This window comes from Ostrinia furnacalis, unplaced genomic scaffold (assembly GCF_004193835.3).
Source record: "Ostrinia furnacalis isolate ACB-3 unplaced genomic scaffold, ASM419383v2 OfSCF1166, whole genome shotgun sequence".
Classification (NCBI taxonomy): domain Eukaryota; kingdom Metazoa; phylum Arthropoda; class Insecta; order Lepidoptera; family Crambidae; genus Ostrinia; species Ostrinia furnacalis.
Window position 1 is genome coordinate 880704 of NW_021131405.1, and position 18356 is coordinate 899059.

Genomic DNA, 18356 nt, shown 5'->3' on the forward strand with positions numbered 1-18356 from the left:
TGTTACTTTTCTTTAAACAAAGGATTTTATTTTGTTTATTTCTATCATGAATCTCTTTAAAACCTCTACATAAGAGCAGCTATTTTTCAGTCTTGCGAGAACAGTGCCAATAATAGGTAATTATCACTGCCAATAAAAGGTTTGGCTATGCCAACAACTGGTATTTTGAGGTATATTTTTAAAAGGTACACTATATTGAATAAATGATTTAATTTATTAATGATAAGTACTTTATAATATTCTGCAAAGATTAAAAGACCAATATAAATGTTTATATCTTTGATAAAACATATTTTTACATGTAAATTTTACCGGTTTTGTGAAGTAGCTGCTTAAAGTGCCAATAATTGGGTGGTTTACCCTATTTCTCTTCGACAAATACTTTAACACATTGTGAACCACTTTTCTTTCACGACTATAAAAAGTTTTTAGCAATTTAATTCACAAAATCAATTGCACACATATAAAATAAAGTTTGTTTACACTTTGACAAAACGTCATTGTGAGTCGTTGTTCAAGTGCGACAGAGATAACGCTCTACGAAACCGAAATTAGCCGATTGTCTCTTTCGATTCCGATTGATTGTCGATGTGCAATATTTATTATCGCTGGGTATTGTAATATCAACTGACATTAGAATGATCTTGTTATCGATAAAATTACTACTTGGGGTCTTTAGACAGGGTATCGATAGCGATTCTTGTACAACCCTACGATAGCGAGGTGTGCATGGGAAAATGAAAGCTATTTTACTGGCAATAGCATCATTTATTGAGATTCAAGCTAAGCTAATGGTTGAACCTGGATGGGCATACAGGAGGTATATAAGGCCAGGAAAAAAACAAATGTTAGCGCGAGCTAAAGGAGCACAGCGCCATCTGTTATCCCAAATAGAAAATAGGTTTTACTTACGATTGTTCTTGGTGGACTTGCTTTAACACTCAAAGTTATACAATTCTATCGGTAAATAATCGATTTTAATCCAAACTTCTTTCAGATTCCCCGGCACCCCAATGTGGCCTAGCGGCGAGTGGGCCGACGAGGACGCGCCCCCGGACACCCCGGACGGCCCGGACGCGCCGGACGGCTGTCCGGGCCCGCAGTTCACGCTGAGCCAGTGCATGCTGCGGCGGCTGCGGGCCCGCTGCTCGCTGTCTGTGCTCGCGCTGGAGTATTGCAACATTGATTGTAACACGGTGAGTTGTTGCGGGCACCTGGGGGCCGTTGGACACGCTCAGGGGCCGTTGGACACGCCCAGGGGTCATTATAGACGACCAGGGGTCATTAGAGGCACAATATGTGTCATTAGAGGCACCCTAGGGGTCATTATAGGCACGCCAGGTATCATTATAGACACCTAAGGGTCGTTATAGGCACCCAAGTGTAATTATAGGCACCCTAGGTGTCACTACAAACACTTAGGGGTCATTAGGGACACTTAGGGGTCACTATGGACACTTAGGGGTCACTATGGACACTTACGGGTCATTATAGACACTCGCCACGTCAACAGCCACTCGCCACGTGTTGAGCCGCGGGCCGGACGCGGCGGACGGCCCGGACGCGCCGGACGGCTGTCCGGGCCCGCAGTTCACGCTGAGCCAGTGCATGCTGCGGCGGCTGCGGGCCCGCTGCTCGCTGTCTGTGCTCGCGCTGGAGTATTGCAACATTGATTGTAACACGGTGAGTTGTTGCGGGCACCTGGGGGCCGTTGGACACGCCCAGGGGCCGTTGGACACGCCCAGGGGCCGTTGGACACGCCCAGGGGCCGTTGGACACGCCCAGGGGCCGTTGGACACGCCCAGGGGTCGTTGGACACGCCCAGGGGTCATCATAAACACCCAGGTGTCATTAAGGACAACTAGGTGTCATTATAGGCACCCCGGGTGTCATTATACGCACTCCGGGTGTCATTATAGGCACCCTGGGTGTCATTATAGGCACCCTGGGTGTCATTATCGGCACCCTAGGTGTCATTATAGACAACCAAGTGACATATTGTAGACACCCAGGTGATATTTTAGACACTTGGAAGGCATTGTATACATTCAGGGGTCATTATATACACATCTAGGGCTCATTATAGACACCTAGGGGTGATTATAGACACCCAGGTGCCATTGTAGTCATGTAGGGTTATTTTTAGCACCCATAGGTTATCTTAGATTTGCTAAAGTCTTCTTCTTTTCCTTTCTTATACAGTTTATGGTCAGGTATGCGATATTACGGCCCACAGAGTGACCTGCAAATAGGCTTTAAAAAGCACTTTTACACCAGTCTCACCAAATTATAGACACCTAGGGATCATTATAGACACACACCCAGGTTAACCTAGGGGTCATGTATTTTATTTTGTAGTAACAACAATTGTTTGTCCACAGACAAGCATCAACAACTTCCCGCCGACACTCAAGTGGCTCTCTCTACGAGGGTCCAGGTGTTACAACCTGCCTGTGGATAAATCCTTCTTGTTTAACGTCCAAGATCTGCTGCCGGAAATCGAGGTGAGGGGTCTAAAGCCCGGTCTGTGAGCACGAAGATCGAACAATAAGAATAAAACTCTTGAAGTAATAAAATAGTAAAAAAAAATAAGAATTTTTCAATCGAAAAATGGGAATAAAACTGTAGAAACAATTGTTTTTTTTTTTAACTATGGAACTAATAGATTTGTGTGAGGTCAAACGTCAGGAGACTTTCTTTCTCTTCATATGTCACCTCTCCCGTGCCGCTTCCACACAGGCACTGACTCAGTTATGTACTATAGTCTGGTCTGCGAGCACGTAGAATTTTGTCCAATGACCCCAAGCTACCCATCCTTATCGCTCGCGCGTAATTATGTTGCTGTCGCGCTCGCACACTCACTGCGGGCGCGCGTCGCACAGTCGCAGTGCCTGTGTGGGAGCCGCACGGTAGGGGGTGTCATATGAAGAGACAGAAAGTCTCCTGACGTTTGACGTTACACAAATCTATTAGTCAAATCAAATCAAAAATATTAGTTCCATAGTTGAAAAAAAAATCAATTGTTTCTACAATTTTATTCCTATTTTTCGATGACAAAGTTATTATTTTCACGTTTTCACAGTTTTTTTTTTTGTTTTAACTATTTTATTATTTTTTCCACAGTTTTATTCTTATTGTTCGATCTTCGAATACACAGTTTCCTTTTTATAACATTTCTTTTTCCATTTATTGTTGTTATTGTTTTATTTATTGTTTCTACAGTTTTTTTTATATTTTGCTATCTTTCCGAAAGTTATCATGTAAATCTATTGTCTCTACAGGTTTTTAATTTTTTTTTTATTAGTTTTCTTATTTTCTTGTTCTTTCCACAACCCTTCCTTCATTCTTTCAATTATTTCAAAATTTTTTTCTATTTTCACAGCATCTAGACCTATCAGAGTGCACATGGATGGAACCATCCTCGCTTCTCCCTCTGAGCAAGGCGCCGCGCCTCAAACGTTTATTACTGCGCGAATGCCCGCGTCTTGCTGAGTTCGTGGCTTATGCCTCGCTGGCGGCTAGATACGGCTTCAGGACACTAGAGGTAGGTCAAAAAGGACTGAGGACTAGAGGTGAGCTTTCAGACACTAGAGGTGAGTGATGAGCGGATATGACGTCATAAATGTCAATTGTGTGACTGGCGCCATTTGTTATTGCGCGAATGACCCCGCCTGGCCGAATTCGCAGTTTGATATGACTTCAGAACGCTGGTGGTGAGCTTGTGACGTCAGGGTCATAAACATGAAGTCAGAGTCTTGTGCCATCAGAGTTTTTTGACGTTAGCGTCTTGTAACATCAGTGTCTAGTGACGTCAGTGTTTTGTGACATCAACGTCTTGTGACATCAATGTCAAAAGACGTCATTACCTTGTGACATCAGTATCATGTTACTAGTGACCGACCGAATATTCGTTTTCGTTTTCGGCCATTTTCGGCCAAAAAATGGACATTCGGCCATATTTTCGTTTTCGGCCAAAAACCAGCCGAAGCTTCGGCCAAACCGAATATCAGAAATACGTGAATAAGATGGTGACGTTTATCGTTCCGATATCTTCGGGAGTGAATCTGGTGCACTCATGGTTCCAATCAGACTTGAACGGACGCGGTATTGTCACACTCTTTTGAAGTTGTGAAGTGAGGTTACGTTGAAAAGGGGGTCTAGCTAGAATTTTCCAAGTTCAAAATTGAATACAAATAAAACCAAAAAGTTTTCATTAACTTTAATTGTTTCAAAATAGAGTCTAATGCGGATTTGAAATACGCTATGAGTCACTGGTCGGAAGCCTACAGAGCGTTCGCAGTTGAGCAATAAGTATTTGAAATGTATTGTCGAATGATCGATGAATGTCTGATACCACAACTGCAACTGCATCCCGGTCAACTACGTAACTCTATTTCAGCAAGAAGGTGTCTCACCACACACGGAGATTACCTCGATGGAGACACTGAGGACTATTTTTTTTTTTTTTTTNGTTCTGTGAGAAAATATCCGCCGTGAAGTTGCAGGAAAATTATTAGCGCGATTTGCTCTCGCATAGTTGCGAATGTAAGGTTCCGGCTGTGAGAGTGCCTATAGTAAAACGGGCATCATCTAAGACATTGCCTATAAAAAATTCAATTCGCATTGTTAAACTCCAGTTTGCATTTGTAATAAATAATAAAAAAAACATTAATTTATTTGTATTCATTTTTGAAGTTGAAAAATTCCCACTGGACACCCTTTATTTCTTCTTTACTTCCCAATATTTCAATATACACCGGATATAATATTCTACTAAGAATGCATGATTAAATTTTTTGTGTTTTAATGCCGGTTTTCTTTAATCAATCCTTATCAAAATCAACTGTCAAACGTCATTATGTTTTTGGTCAAAACCAGCGTTGCCAGTTTTTTTTTTTCGCCAAGTCGGGACTTTGGTACTTTTTGAGTAAAAATAGCGGGATTCTTCCGTCCGAAGCGGGACATAGTAAAAAAACGTATGTAATCAAAGGTTTTCAAATATTTATCTTTTTATTGGCTTAAAATTACGTTTACGTGACAATAGATAGCAAAAGTAGCCATCGAAAATGTTAAATTCGTCTAGAATAAAAAAAGAAAAAAATTAAAAAGTTTTATTCTTTAGAATAATATGGCGTTTCAAACAATAGTCTGGTGAAGTGAGTGTCTCTCTCCGAAAAGCGGGACCGAGCCTGTCCCGCGCGGGACATTTAAATTTTATTTAAAAATCGGGACGTCCCGCCAAAATCGGGACGTCTGGCAACGCTGGTCAAAACATTAACGGTTTTCAAAGTTTTTTACATAATTTCAGATTGAAATTTGAGAGTTGAAGGTCATTTTCGTTTTCGTTTTCGGCCGAAAATGAGACTGCAGCCGAAGCTTCGTTTTCGTTTCCGTTTTCGGCTGAAAATCTATATTCGGTCGGACACTACATGTTACATCATAGTCTTATGATATTAGTGTTACGTGACGTCATTGCCTTGTGACGTCGCTTCTCTCACTGAGCAAGGCGCCGCGCCTCAAGCGCTTATTACTGCGCGAATGTCCCCGTCTAGCTGAGTTCGTGGCTTATGCCTCGCTGGCGGCTCGATACGGCTTCAGGACACTAGAGGTAAGTGATGAGCGGATATGACGTCATAAATGTCAATTGTGTGACTGGCGCCATTTGTTATTGCGCGAATGACCCCGCCTGGCCGAATTCGCAGTTAGAATATATGGCTTCAGAACGCTGCTGGTGGTGAGCTTGTGACGTCAGTGTCATAATAATATGAAGTCAAGAGTCTTGTGACATTGGGGCTTGTGACGTCAGAGTCATGTGACATTGGTGTCTTGTGCCGTCAGAGTACATGTGACATCAATATCTTGTGACACCAGTGTCATATGACGTCATTGCCTTGTGACATTAGTGTCATATGACGTGTGTCATGTAACGTCAGTGTCATATGACGTCATTGTCTTGTGACGCCAATGCCATCCTCGCTGCTTCCTCTGAGCAAGGCGCCACGCCTTAAGCGTCTGTTACTGCGCGAATGTCCGCGTCTTGCTGAGTTCGTGGCTTATGCCTCGCTGGCGGCTCGATACGGCTTCCGGACACTAAGGTGAGTTTAAAAGGGACCTACTGGGGACTTCCCTTGGCCTAGGTGAGCGAAGGAACGTGACGTGACATGAAGCTATGCGAAGTAATAGAGGGCACTAGCAGTTAGCTGGCTGCTAGATACGACTTCATGACACTAGAGGTGAGCTGAAAAGGGACCTGAGGAATTTCCTTGTCCTAGGTGAGCGACGGAACGCGACAAGAGAGCTTGTGACGTCACAGTGCATGTAACATTAATGTATTGTGACATTAGTCTTGTGACATCAGTGTCATATGACGTTAGGGGCCTGTGACGTCAGTGTCTAAATCTGTTACTGCGCGAGTGCCCGCGCCTTGCTGAGTTCGTGGCCTACGCCTCGCTGGCGGCTCGATACCGCTTCCGGACACTAGAGGTGAGCTTTCAGACACTAGAGGTGAGCGGCTTGTGACGTCAGAGTAGTTTGAGCGAACCGTTGTACTACGGAGGCGATCGGACGAACCATGAAGCGACGCGCCGCTTTGCGACGTTATGTGACAGATAGATACGGATTAAGGACACTAGAGGTGAGTATCTTGTGACGTCAGAGTCTTTTGACATCAGTGTCATGTGACGTCAGTTTTGTGCCATCAGAGTTTTTTGACGTTAGCATCTTGTAACATTAGTGTCAAAAGACGCCACAACCTTGTGACATCAATGTCATGTTACATCACACTCTTATGACATTAGTGTCATGTGACGTCATTGCCGTGTGACGTCGCTTCTCTCTCTGAGCAAGGCGCCGCGCCTCAAACGCCTACTACTGCGCGAATGCCCCCGTCTTGCTGAGTTCGTGGCTTATGCCTCGCTGGCGGCTAGTTACGGCTTCCGAACACTAGAGGTAAGCGGCTTGTGACGTCAGTCTTTTGACATCAGTGTCATGTGACATTCCAGACACTAAAGATGAACTTGTCACGTGACATTGGCAAACGTGGAAACACAATAGCCATAAAGGAGAAGAAGATGAGCTTGTGACGTCAAAATACGGGACTATTCCCATTTGTTGTTCCCACCGCTGCAACTCCTGTGTAGCCAGGATCTACAGCTACAACCAATGAAGTGACGACTGCGTCTTTTGAGCGATCGGTCCTTCTGGACACTAGAGGCGAGCTGAAAAGTAACCTACTGGGAATTTCCCTTGTCTTAAGACAGAGCTTGTGACGTCAGAGCCATGTGACGTCAGCAGAGATATGACATCGGTGTCTTTTGACGTCAGAGTACATGTGACACCAATGTCTTGTGATATCAAAGTCTTATGATTTCATATGACGTCATTGTCATGTGACGCCACCACTCCCGCTAAGCAAGGCGCCACGCCTCAAGCGTTTATTACTGCGCGAATGCCCGCGTCTTGCTGAGTTCGTGGCTTATGCCTCGCTGGCGGCTCGATACGGCTTCCGGACACTAGAGGTGAGTGATGAGCGGATATGACGTCATAAATGTCAATTGTGTGACTGGTGCTGTCTGTAGTTGCGCGAATGCCCTCGCCTGGCCGAATTCGCAGTTAGATATGACTTCAGAACGCTGGTGGTGAGCTTGTGACGTCAGTGTCATAATAATATGAAGTCAGAGTCTTGTGACATTGGGGCTTGTGACGTCAGAGTCATGTGACATCGGTGTCTTGTGACGTCAGAGTACATGTCACATCAATATCTTGTGACACCAGTGTCATATGACGTCGTTGCCTTGTGACATTAGTGTCATATGACGTCATTGTCTTGTGACGTCAATGCCATCCTCGCTTCTCCCTCTGAGCAAGGCGCCGCGCCTCAAGCGTCTGTTACTGCGCGAATGTCCGCGTCTTGCTGAGTTCGTGGCTTATGCCTCGCTGGCGGCTCGATACGGCTTCTGGACGTTAGAGGTAAGCGGCTTGTGACATCAGACTCTTTTGACATCAGTGTCATGTGACATTCCAGACACTAAAGATGAGCTTGTCACGTGCCATTGGCAAACGTGGAAACACAATAGCCATAGAGGAGAAGAAGAAGATGAGCTTGTGACGTCAAAATACGGGACTATTCCCATTTGTTGTTCCCACCGCTGCAACTCCTGTGTAGCCAGTATCTACAGCTACAACCAATGAAGTGACGACAGCGTCTTTAAACAATCGGTCCTTCTGGACACTAGAGGCGAGCTGAAGAGTAACCTACTGGGGACTTCCCTTGTCTTAGGTGAGCGACAGAACGAGACAAGAGAGCTTGTGACGTTAGAGCCATGTGACGTCAACAGAGCCTTGTGACGTCAGAGTATATGTAACATCAATGTCTTGTGATTCAGTCTTGTGACATCGGTCTTGTGACTCGGAAAGAATACGACAGTGCAGGCAGACACCCTTCACTGCAAACCAGCTTAAAAACAATTTTATTATTATCTCATAAATATCTCCATATTTTCCACAATGATTTTTCACCATGACATTAATTTGATATACATCAAAGTCAGTTCAGAACCATAGACCTCAAAGTAAAAAGTGTTTACTTTACATACACTTGGAGCAGTCGCCCGGCAAACGAAAGGTCGTGACTTCAATTCCCGCCATAAGCAGTTCGATTTTTTCAAGTTATTTATAATTTTCAAAGTATTTACACCTCTGTATTTAATCCACAGGTGCTAGACCTCCGCGGCTCTCCAGTGGCCGATTCCGAAGTGTCAGCTCTCGGCTGGCTGCCGGCGCTACAGGAGCTGTACATAGCGCCGGCACGGGAGGCGCCCGCGCCGGACCACCGCCACTACTCGGGCGAGCCGCTGCCGGCCTTCCGCGAGCTGGAGCCCTGGGAGGTGGACGTGAGTGTAGTCTCTTGTAGGACGCGGAGCATTCCTGCATCGCGGTGACGAAGTTTTTCGCCCGGGCTTTATACATATAGGTGCGGAGAATTGTGTGTCGTCATCACCCATCAATGGGTATCTTATCGAGTCGTACTATGTCGACTCATGCCTGCGACCTACTAGCTACTACTAGGAGTAGTAGTGACGTCATCAATGGGTGGTGACGTCATCCTGGGTGGTGACGTCATCAATGGGTGGTGACGTCATCAATGGGTGGTGACGTCATCAATGGGTGGTGACGTCATCAGTGGGTGGGATGAGTCGTAGTATGTAGACTCATACCTGCTAGTCTGCGATCCAGTAGACTACTAGTGAGACAGCTAGTAGTTACTGTTAGTACAGCGGATGGAGGGCGTTGACCTATCCTGCATCGCGGTGACGAAGTTTTTCGCCCCGCCCTTATATAGGCGCGAGGCCTCGCATGTCATCAGTGACCGTGATGGTTACTAGGGGTCTTTAGTAGCCTTCTCGGTCGCTACCTGGTGACGGTAACTAAGGGTCACCTAGTAGACCCCTCGGTCGCTACCTGGTGACGGTTACTAAGGCTCACCTAGTAGACTCCTCGGTGGCTACCTGGTGACGGTTACTAAGGGTCACCTAGTAGACTCCTCGGTGGCTACCTGGTGATGGTCACTAGGGGTCATCTAGTAGACTCCTCGGTGGCTACCTGGTGACGGTCACTAAGGGTCACCTAGTAGACTCCTCGCTGGCTGCCTGGTGATGGTTACTAAGGGTCACCTAGTAGACTCCTCGGTCGCTACCTGGTGACGGTCACTAAGGGTCACCTAGTAGCCTCCTCGGTGGCTACCTGGTGACGGTTACTAAGGGTCACCTAGTAGACTCCTCGGTCGCTGCCTAGGTGATGGTCACTAGGGGTCTTTAGTAGACTCCTCGGTCGCTACCTGGTGACGGTCACTAAGGGTCACCTAGTAGACTCCTCGGTCGCTACCTGGTGACGGTCACTAAGGGTCACCTAGTAGACTCCTCGGTGGCTGCCCAGGTGTTCGGCCCAGCACGTCACCGCTGCCGGCCGCTAGTGTCAGCTCTCGGCTGGCTGCCGGCGCTGCAGGAGCTGTACATAGCGCCGGCACGGGAGGCGCCCGCGCCGGACCACCGCCACTACTCGGGCGAGCCGCTGCCGGCCTTCCGCGAGCTGGAGCCCTGGGAGGTGGACGTGAGTGTAGTCTCTTGTAGGACGCGGAGCATTCCTGCATCGCGGTGACGAAGTTTTTCGCCCCGCCCTTATATAGGTCCGGAGAATTGTGTGTCGTCATCAATGGGTGCTTGAGTCTCTTGAGTAGATTCAGCCTGCTTGCGACCTACTAGCTAATAGTAGGAGTAGTAGTGACGTCATCAATGGGCGATGACGTCATCATGGGTGGTGACGTCATCAATGGGTGGTGACGTCATCAATAGGGTGATGACGTCATCATGGGTGGTGACGTCATTAATGGGTGGTATGGGCGTCTCACTGAATAATAGACCCACACCTGCGACCCACTACTAGTAGGGCCGCAAGAGTTGGTCTTGCAGGAAAGGAACTACTAGGAGTTTCTTCTGGTAGCGCAGCGGGTGGAGGGCGTTGACCTATCCTGCATCGCGGTGACGAAGTTTTTCGCCCGGCCCTTATATAGGTGCGAGGCCTAGCGTCTCGCCATCAGTGACTGTGATGGTCACTAGGGGTCTTTAGTAGACTCCTCGCTGGCTGCCTGGTGATAGTCAACTAGGGATCACTAGTAGACTCCTCGGTGGCTGCCTAGGTGATGGTTACTAAGGGTCACCTAGTAGACTCCTCGGTCGCTACCTGGTGACGGTAACTAAGGGTCACCTAGTAGACTCCTCGGTGGCTACCTGGTGACGGTCACTAGGGGTCACCTAGTAGCCTCCTCGGTGGCTGCCCAGGTGTTCGGCCCAGCACGTCACCGCTGCCGGCCGCTAGTGTCAGCTCTCGGCTGGCTGCCGGCGCTGCAGGAGCTGTACATAGCGCCGGCACGGGAGGCGCCCGCGCCGGACCACCGCCACTACTCGGGCGAGCCGCTGCCGGCCTTCCGCGAGCTGGAGCCCTGGGAGGTGGACGTGAGTGTAGTCTCTTGTAGGACGCGGAGCATTCCTGCATCGCGGTGACGAAGTTTTTCGCCCGGGCTTTATATAGGGGCGAGGAGTCGCTTGACGTCATCAGCAGGTGTGGAGCTACCGTTCCTCAGCGAGCTGGAGCAGTGGGAGATGGATGTAAGTAAAGTCTCTTAGGGCGGAGCGTTTTAGTAGGCGTTCCTGAATCGCGGTGACGAAGTTTTTCGCCCGGGCTTTATATAGGTGCGGAGAATTGTGTGTCGTCATCACCCATCAATGGGTGTCTTATCGAGTCGTACTATGTAGACTCATGCCTGCGACCTACTAGATACTTGTAGGAGTAGTAGGGCTGCAAATAGTAGGTCTAGCGGGAACTACTGACAAAAGTAGTAGTTACTGCGACCTACTAACATGCTACTAGTAGGGCCGCAAGTAGTCTTGCGGTAACTACTGACAATAGGTAGTAGTTACTGTGACCTACTGAGTGAGTAAACTACTAGTAGGGCTGCAAGAAGTGGGTCTTGCGGGAACTACTAAGTAACTAGGTAGGCATGTAATAGTTACTTGGTAGTGGTAGTATGGCGGGTGGAGGGCGTTGACCTATCCTGCATCGCGGTGACGAAGTTTTTCGCCCCGCCCTTATATAGGTGCGAGGCCTAGCGTCTCGCCATCAGTGACTGATGGTCACTATGGGTCTTTAGTAGACTCCTCGGTCGCTACCTGTTGACGGTTACTAAGGGTCACCTAGTAGACTCCTCGGTCGCTACCTGGTGACGGTTACTAAGGGTCACCTAGTAGACTCCTCGGTCGCTACCTGGTGACGGTTACTAAGGGTCACCTAGTAGACTCCTCGGTCGCTACCTGGTGACGGTTACTAAGGGTCACCTAGTAGACTCCTCGGTCGCTACCTGGTGACGGTTACTAAGGGTCACCTAGTAGACTCCTCGGTCGCTACCTGGTGACGGTTACTAAGGGTCACCTAGTAGACTCCTCGGTCGCTACCTGGTGACGGTTACTAAGGGTCACCTAGTAGACTCCTCGGTCGCTACCTGGTGACGGTTACTAAGGGTCACCTAGTAGACTCCTCGGTCGCTACCTGGTGACGGTTACTAAGGGTCACCTAGTAGACTCCTCGGTCGCTACCTGGTGACGGTTACTAAGGGTCACCTAGTAGACTCCTCGGTCGCTACCTGGTGACGGTTACTAAGGGTCACCTAGTAGACTCCTCGGTCGCTACCTGGTGACGGTTACTAAGGGTCACCTAGTAGACTCCTCGGTCGCTACCTGGTGACGGTTACTAAGGGTCACCTAGTAGACTCCTCGGTCGCTACCTGGTGACGGTTACTAAGGGTCACCTAGTAGACTCCTCGGTCGCTACCTGGTGACGGTTACTAAGGGTCACCTAGTAGACTCCTCGGTCGCTACCTGGTGACGGTTACTAAGGGTCACCTAGTAGACTCCTCGGTCGCTACCTGGTGACGGTTACTAAGGGTCACCTAGTAGACTCCTCGGTCGCTACCTGGTGACGGTTACTAGGGGTCATTAGTAGCCTCCTCGGTGGCTACCTGGTGATGGTTACTAAGGGTCACCTAGTAGCCTCCTCGGTGGCTGCCCAGGTGTTCGGCCCAGCACGTCACCGCTGCCGGCCGCTAGTGTCGGCTCTCGGCTGGCTGCCGGCGCTGCAGGAGCTGTACATAGCGCCGGCACGGGAGGCGCCCGCGCCGGACCACCGCCACTACTCGGGCGAGCCGCTGCCGGCCTTCCGCGAGCTGGAGCCCTGGGAGGTGGACGTGAGTGTAGTCTCTTGTAGGACGCGGAGCATTCCTGCATCGCGGTGATGAAGTTTTTCGCCCGGGCTTTATATAGGCGCGGGCTCTGGCGTGTCGTCATCACTCATCGGTGGTGGGTGTCTTCAATCCATAGTATGTAGACATACCAATGGATGATCTTGGGTCGTAGGAGACTCACACCTGCGACCTACTAGCTACTAGCAGGAGTAGTAGTGACGTCATCAATGGGTGGTCTCACTGAGTAATAGTAAGAACCACCCCTGTGACCCACTACTAGGGGAGCAAGAGTGGGTCTTGCGGGAAAAGAACTACTACCGACAAGGTTTGGTCTGGGATCTCATCAGATGTCTTATGCGTTTTTACCATCAATTTCTTCTTTTTAAGTGTCCCCTATGATAACAAATACAGGAATTTTGTTGTCATAGGGGTCACTTTAAAATTAGGGATTGATGGTGAAAATGGGCATTAGTCAGTCATCGGTGGAAGACACCTAGAATGTCTTCTAAATCTCCTACTATCAGTAGTATAACTTCTAAATCTCCTACTATCAGTAGTATAACTTATCTAATCGCTTATTTTATTGTTCTAGGAGCCCGAATACTTCAAGATCCAAGCTGAGACCACAGAGAATAACGATCAGAACCTGTGTCTACACGGAGTCGACTACAATCTGTGCACTGAAGGAACCACCAGGTATGAAACCCTGACCGTTCTTGACTAAAAATTACCTAAGTCAAATCTTTGGTAGGGTATAAAGATTATGAGACATGTAGAGGCTCCTTAAGAGCTAAATATTTGACGATTTGTAAGTACTATTTATTAGTCTAAACTAAACAAATAAAGATACTTTGACTTTGTAAAATGAGCTACTTGCTAGAGAAATTCCCGCCAAAATCGGTCCAGCTTTTTCGGTCAATACAAATAGATAGATTAAATGGCAATGCCAGATTTTGTATGGAAAGTGGCGTCTTTTTTTTTTCGCGCGGCCATCGACCAAACTTTGTTTTTTGATTACAAAATAGTGTAATAAACCAAACTTACTATGGCATGTATACCTCTAAACTCAGTCTGAACTGAGTTACGAGCATTAGAAGTTTGATTATTTTCATACTAGATTTGCTTTTTGTGCGCAAGTTTTGTAAGAAATTGCAACAAAATATTGCGCTATTTTTTATTGCGCTGATTCTGCTCCATACTGATGTCTGGAGCCTTTAATGGATGATATTGTTTGTTTACACATACAATCTCACTATTTTGTTGCAATTTCTTACAAAACTTTGCGCGCAAAAAGCAAATCTAGTATGAAAATCATCAAACTTCTAATGCTCGTAACTCAGTTTAGAGGTATACATGTCATAGTAAGTTTGGTTTATTACACTATTTTGTAATCAAAAAACAAAGTTTGGTCGATGGCCGCGCGAAAAAAAAGACGCCAATTTCCGGCATTGTCTTTTATAAGTACCATATTCCCTGTCAAATAGTCTGGCCAACGTAGGTCAAATCCTCATTTGGGACTGGTACAGTAGAGAGAATCGTGTTCCTGCAATAGACACTAAATAAGGTCTAAGGTCATCTGCACTGCAGGAACCCTATCCTGTAATGTCATCATCATCATCATCTCAGCCATAGGACGTCCACTGCTGAACATAGGCCTCCCCCAATGCTTTCCATGTTACCCGGTAGCGGCCTGCGTCCAGCGCTTTCCTGCTACCTTTATGATGTCGGTCCACCTTGTGGGTGGACGTCCCACGCTGCTGCATCCTGTAATGTACCAGAGACAAATGGATGATTTGGTCTTAACTCCCCACGCTGGCCAGACGATTTGAGGAGGCCTGTCTCTTCGCCTAATCACCCTTAATCTGACCACAATATGTTTGATCCACAGGCGAACATCAGGTCTAAAACGGCCCGCCGAACAGTCCACATCGACCGACGAGCCTCAGCCTGCCATGTCATCAGTAAAGGTCATCGAGGTCTCCCTGCGGAATCCCGGCGAATCCCGTACCATATCCAGCTCGGTACACGTAATCCCCCCATTCAGACCCAGGCAGAGTCTCATCGACCCATTAGACTTGGCCAGTCCTGCAAAGAAGAAGAAGACAGAAGAAGATGATGAAGAAGAATCCACTAATAAAGGGTCTCGGGATGTTTCTACTAATACTCCATGGGTGATAGACTATAATACATGCCAGATTGTAGGTAAGAGGACTTTTAAGGAATTCGAGGCGTATCCTTCAGGATCTGGCTCGTCTGATCAGCCAGGGCCTTCTAAGAAGAAGAAGTTGGATCCAGAAGAGAAACCAGGATGCTCCAAAGACGCATGTAAGTCAAAACCAGTTAAAAGTTGTCCACAGCCAGGGTCTTCCAAAGATGCGTGTCCAAAAAAGGATTCCAAAAAGAAATCTAGTTCTCCGAAAGATGGATCAGGGTCTTCTAAAGATGGACCAGGGTCTTCTAAAGATGGACCAGGGTCTTCTAAAGAAGGATCAGGGTCTTCTAAAGATGGCGAGACTAAGACACGTCCATTCAACAAAAGTATTACATCCAGGAACATTATATTCGCGCAGCCGGGGCGTTCCAATGATGAGGCTGGTCCTTCGAATAAAAAAGATTCGGATTCTGAAGGCAGTTTGAACACAGCGAATAGGGTAGTCTATTACGCCCCACAAAACGAAAACGCCCCGAATGATAGCACAACGAATGAACCAAATCAACAGCAAGAAGAAGAAGCGAATTCAGAATTCAGGAACACTCAAGCGGAACCGGGTCCTTCTAGAAGAATGGTCTTCATTCTTCCACCAGAAAACCACTGCTGTGTCCGGAATCGACCTAACCCGTTTCCAAATATGCCCGGACCGTCTACCCACCGCAGATTCGTCGTATCAAGAGAACCAGCTGAGAATAGCGAAGAAGAAGAATCAGAGAATGTCCCAGAAGATCTATCAGCAGATAGAAAGTCCCAAGACCCAAACCCTAACGATGTAGCTGGGCCATCTCGTGACCCAGATCGCCCGGATAAGAACAATCAAGACTGCCATAAGCCGACCGAACACTCAAGCGGTTGCAAATGCAAAAACAGTCACAAGTACGAATACGTGCGATTCAGGCAGAATATGGACCCGGTCATTGTTAGGCGAGATCCGGCTGATGTTGAAAGGGAGGAAAGAGAAAGGGAACACGCGTTTGAGAATAGAGAAGTTCGACCTCGAGCTCATGTTTTGTATGTAAACGTTGGTCAACAATTACACTCTGTGTACCGTCTTTCTATACACACAGAACCGCCTATTTATTACACTTTTGGAGGTAACAGGCATATAGCTTTACGACCCAACGTAGGGAATCTGTTCTATCCATCGTATACGCCGCATTTAGACGCTGCGTCTTTAGTGACGGATTTCGCAGTCAGGCGATTTGGTAGGGCAGAAATCGAAGACATAAACGTAGTTCATATAGGTCCTCGAGTTGATGGAGGGGAAGTTGGAGCTAGGCCTGACAGATCTAACCTGAGGATCTTGTCTATAACTGGATTCAGGAATATTACTGACAGAAGTTTAGCGCATCTGGTGTCGTCAGCTCCACATTTGAGACTGATTGACTTTAGCAGGACCAGGGTCAGTTCTCAAGGTGTCGAAAACTTCAGATGCTTACGGCCCGACTGTCAGGTGATTTATAGTGAGTTCACGGAGAATGGGGAGTAAAAAAATTTTAACTTAGGAATTTTGGTCGCGTGTATGTGTGTTTTAAAGGTTTTTCGTGTCTCTGAGAAGTGCTGATGAGTTTGAGCTTTATTAGTTTGGGATAAGATTCGAAATCGATTGGACTTGTTATTTTGGAAGTTGTATTGCACTTTGTGAAAGGATTATAGATCTTAACGCAATGGTTATAACTTTTGAATTGCTCAAAAAACTTCTCTCCATCATTCAAGTGGTTTTGGGCGTGGTTTATTTAAGCCACGCCCACCGCCTAGTTCAAGCTACTTGCAGCCTTAATGCATTGTGTTAAGGTCGATAATTGCTTAATGGAGACACGAAGAATCGTTGAAATTTTGTCAGATTGTGATATATCGGGCTGGTTGCCTTATCTCGGAGATTGTGTGATAAAATGCACATTAAAACGTTATTTTGTTTAATTATTATAGGTAGCGCTTGACTCAGTCAGTGCCTGAGGTAGGGGCGCGGCGCGGGAGGGTGTTTTGTGACGTCAAACGTCATGGGACGCTGGGAAGGGGTATCTTTGTTCAACAATTACGTCGAAACCAATTGACGTAGACTAAAGCCTGGTCCGTGAGCACGTAGAATCCCGTCCAATGACCCCAAGCTACCTATCCCTATCGCTCGCGCGTAATTATATTGCTGTCGCGACTGTGCGACGGGCGCCCGCAGTGAGTGTGCGAGCGCGACAGCAACATAATTACGCGCGAGCGATAGGGATGGGTAGCTTGGGGTCATTGGACGGGATTCTACGTGCTCACGGACCAGACTTTAATAAATTTATATTCGTTTTGTAGAATAGCTCAAATACTAATAATACTATTCAAATAAAACATACCTTAACGACCTGGTTTTTCTTGTGTTGGAAAATAACCGAAAAAAAAGTGAAAAAAGTCATGTTTTTTTTTATTAAATCCATTCTTACTCCCTAAAATGTATAAAACGGGTCCGTTTTCTACTTCTACTAATAGATAATTTTATTGGCTATCGCATGATATAAAATGTTTGCTTATTAGTGTTAAGTTACCCGCGTTTTCACTTGTTTTTGAAGAAAGAGGAGAAAACTTAAATCCTCGTAATTTTGCGAGAAATGGGTCAAGCCCTGTTGTGGATTTCACTGTAAACCTACGTGTGAAGGTGTGAGCCTCGTGTGTATGGGAATAAGTAGCTACTTTAAAGCAAACACGAAACTTTCCGACATAGCAAAACTGTGTATTCATTCACTTTTTTATATCTAAAGTCAACAAGACGTATCAAAAACAATAGAAATAAAAAAAAAGTATAAAAAGTAAAAAATACATATAAAAAGGTTTGATGTCGCCAACAAGCCCCAAATTTGAAGTATTTTCATCGATAAAATTGTCCATAGATTGCCCTTAAAGTTTGATCACTATAAGCCCGGACACATTGTATATTACCACTACTAGCGAGTATAATAAGAATTCAGAGATGGTGAAATTCGATAAATTGCTACTCGTGACTTTAAGCCACGAATATCCTACATGAATAACACACTTTGTTACGTGCTAGTATAGGCTAGTTTCCTAAAAAAATTTTTTTAGTCCGTCATGTTTAATATCAAAAAATATTGGACACATATTTTTATTTGTCAATCTAACAAATAATTACATAGTTATGGTGCGTTGAAGTTCCGCACGACGTCACAACGTGCGGCACTTTTATGCACGCATTGACGTCACGGGCCTCTTCTTATGAACTTTGGCGCGCTTTATCTTTAAATTTTCATTAGTTTGAAAAAGTTAAAAATACGTGTAGAGTATTTTTTGATAAGTTAATTGACGGACTAATTAAAACTCTTGCTTTTTGACCCAGGAAACATCCCCATTGGGATA

The 18356-nt window shown here is 46.4% G+C and overlaps 1 protein-coding gene across 1 annotated transcript; it reads left to right on the forward strand.

The window, feature by feature from the left end:
• The first annotated feature begins 1001 nt into the window (after positions 1-1001).
• On the forward strand, positions 1002-16491 carry LOC114351600 (uncharacterized). Its single transcript, XM_028302875.1, has 9 exons — positions 1002-1196; positions 2382-2504; positions 3383-3544; positions 8715-8891; positions 9934-10107; positions 10836-11009; positions 12587-12793; positions 13383-13486; positions 14679-16491. Exons 1-9 carry the CDS (start codon positions 1014-1016, stop codon positions 16489-16491), a joined length of 3117 nt encoding a protein of 1038 aa, XP_028158676.1. The 5' UTR covers positions 1002-1013.
• Positions 16492-18356: the final 1865 nt, after the last annotated feature.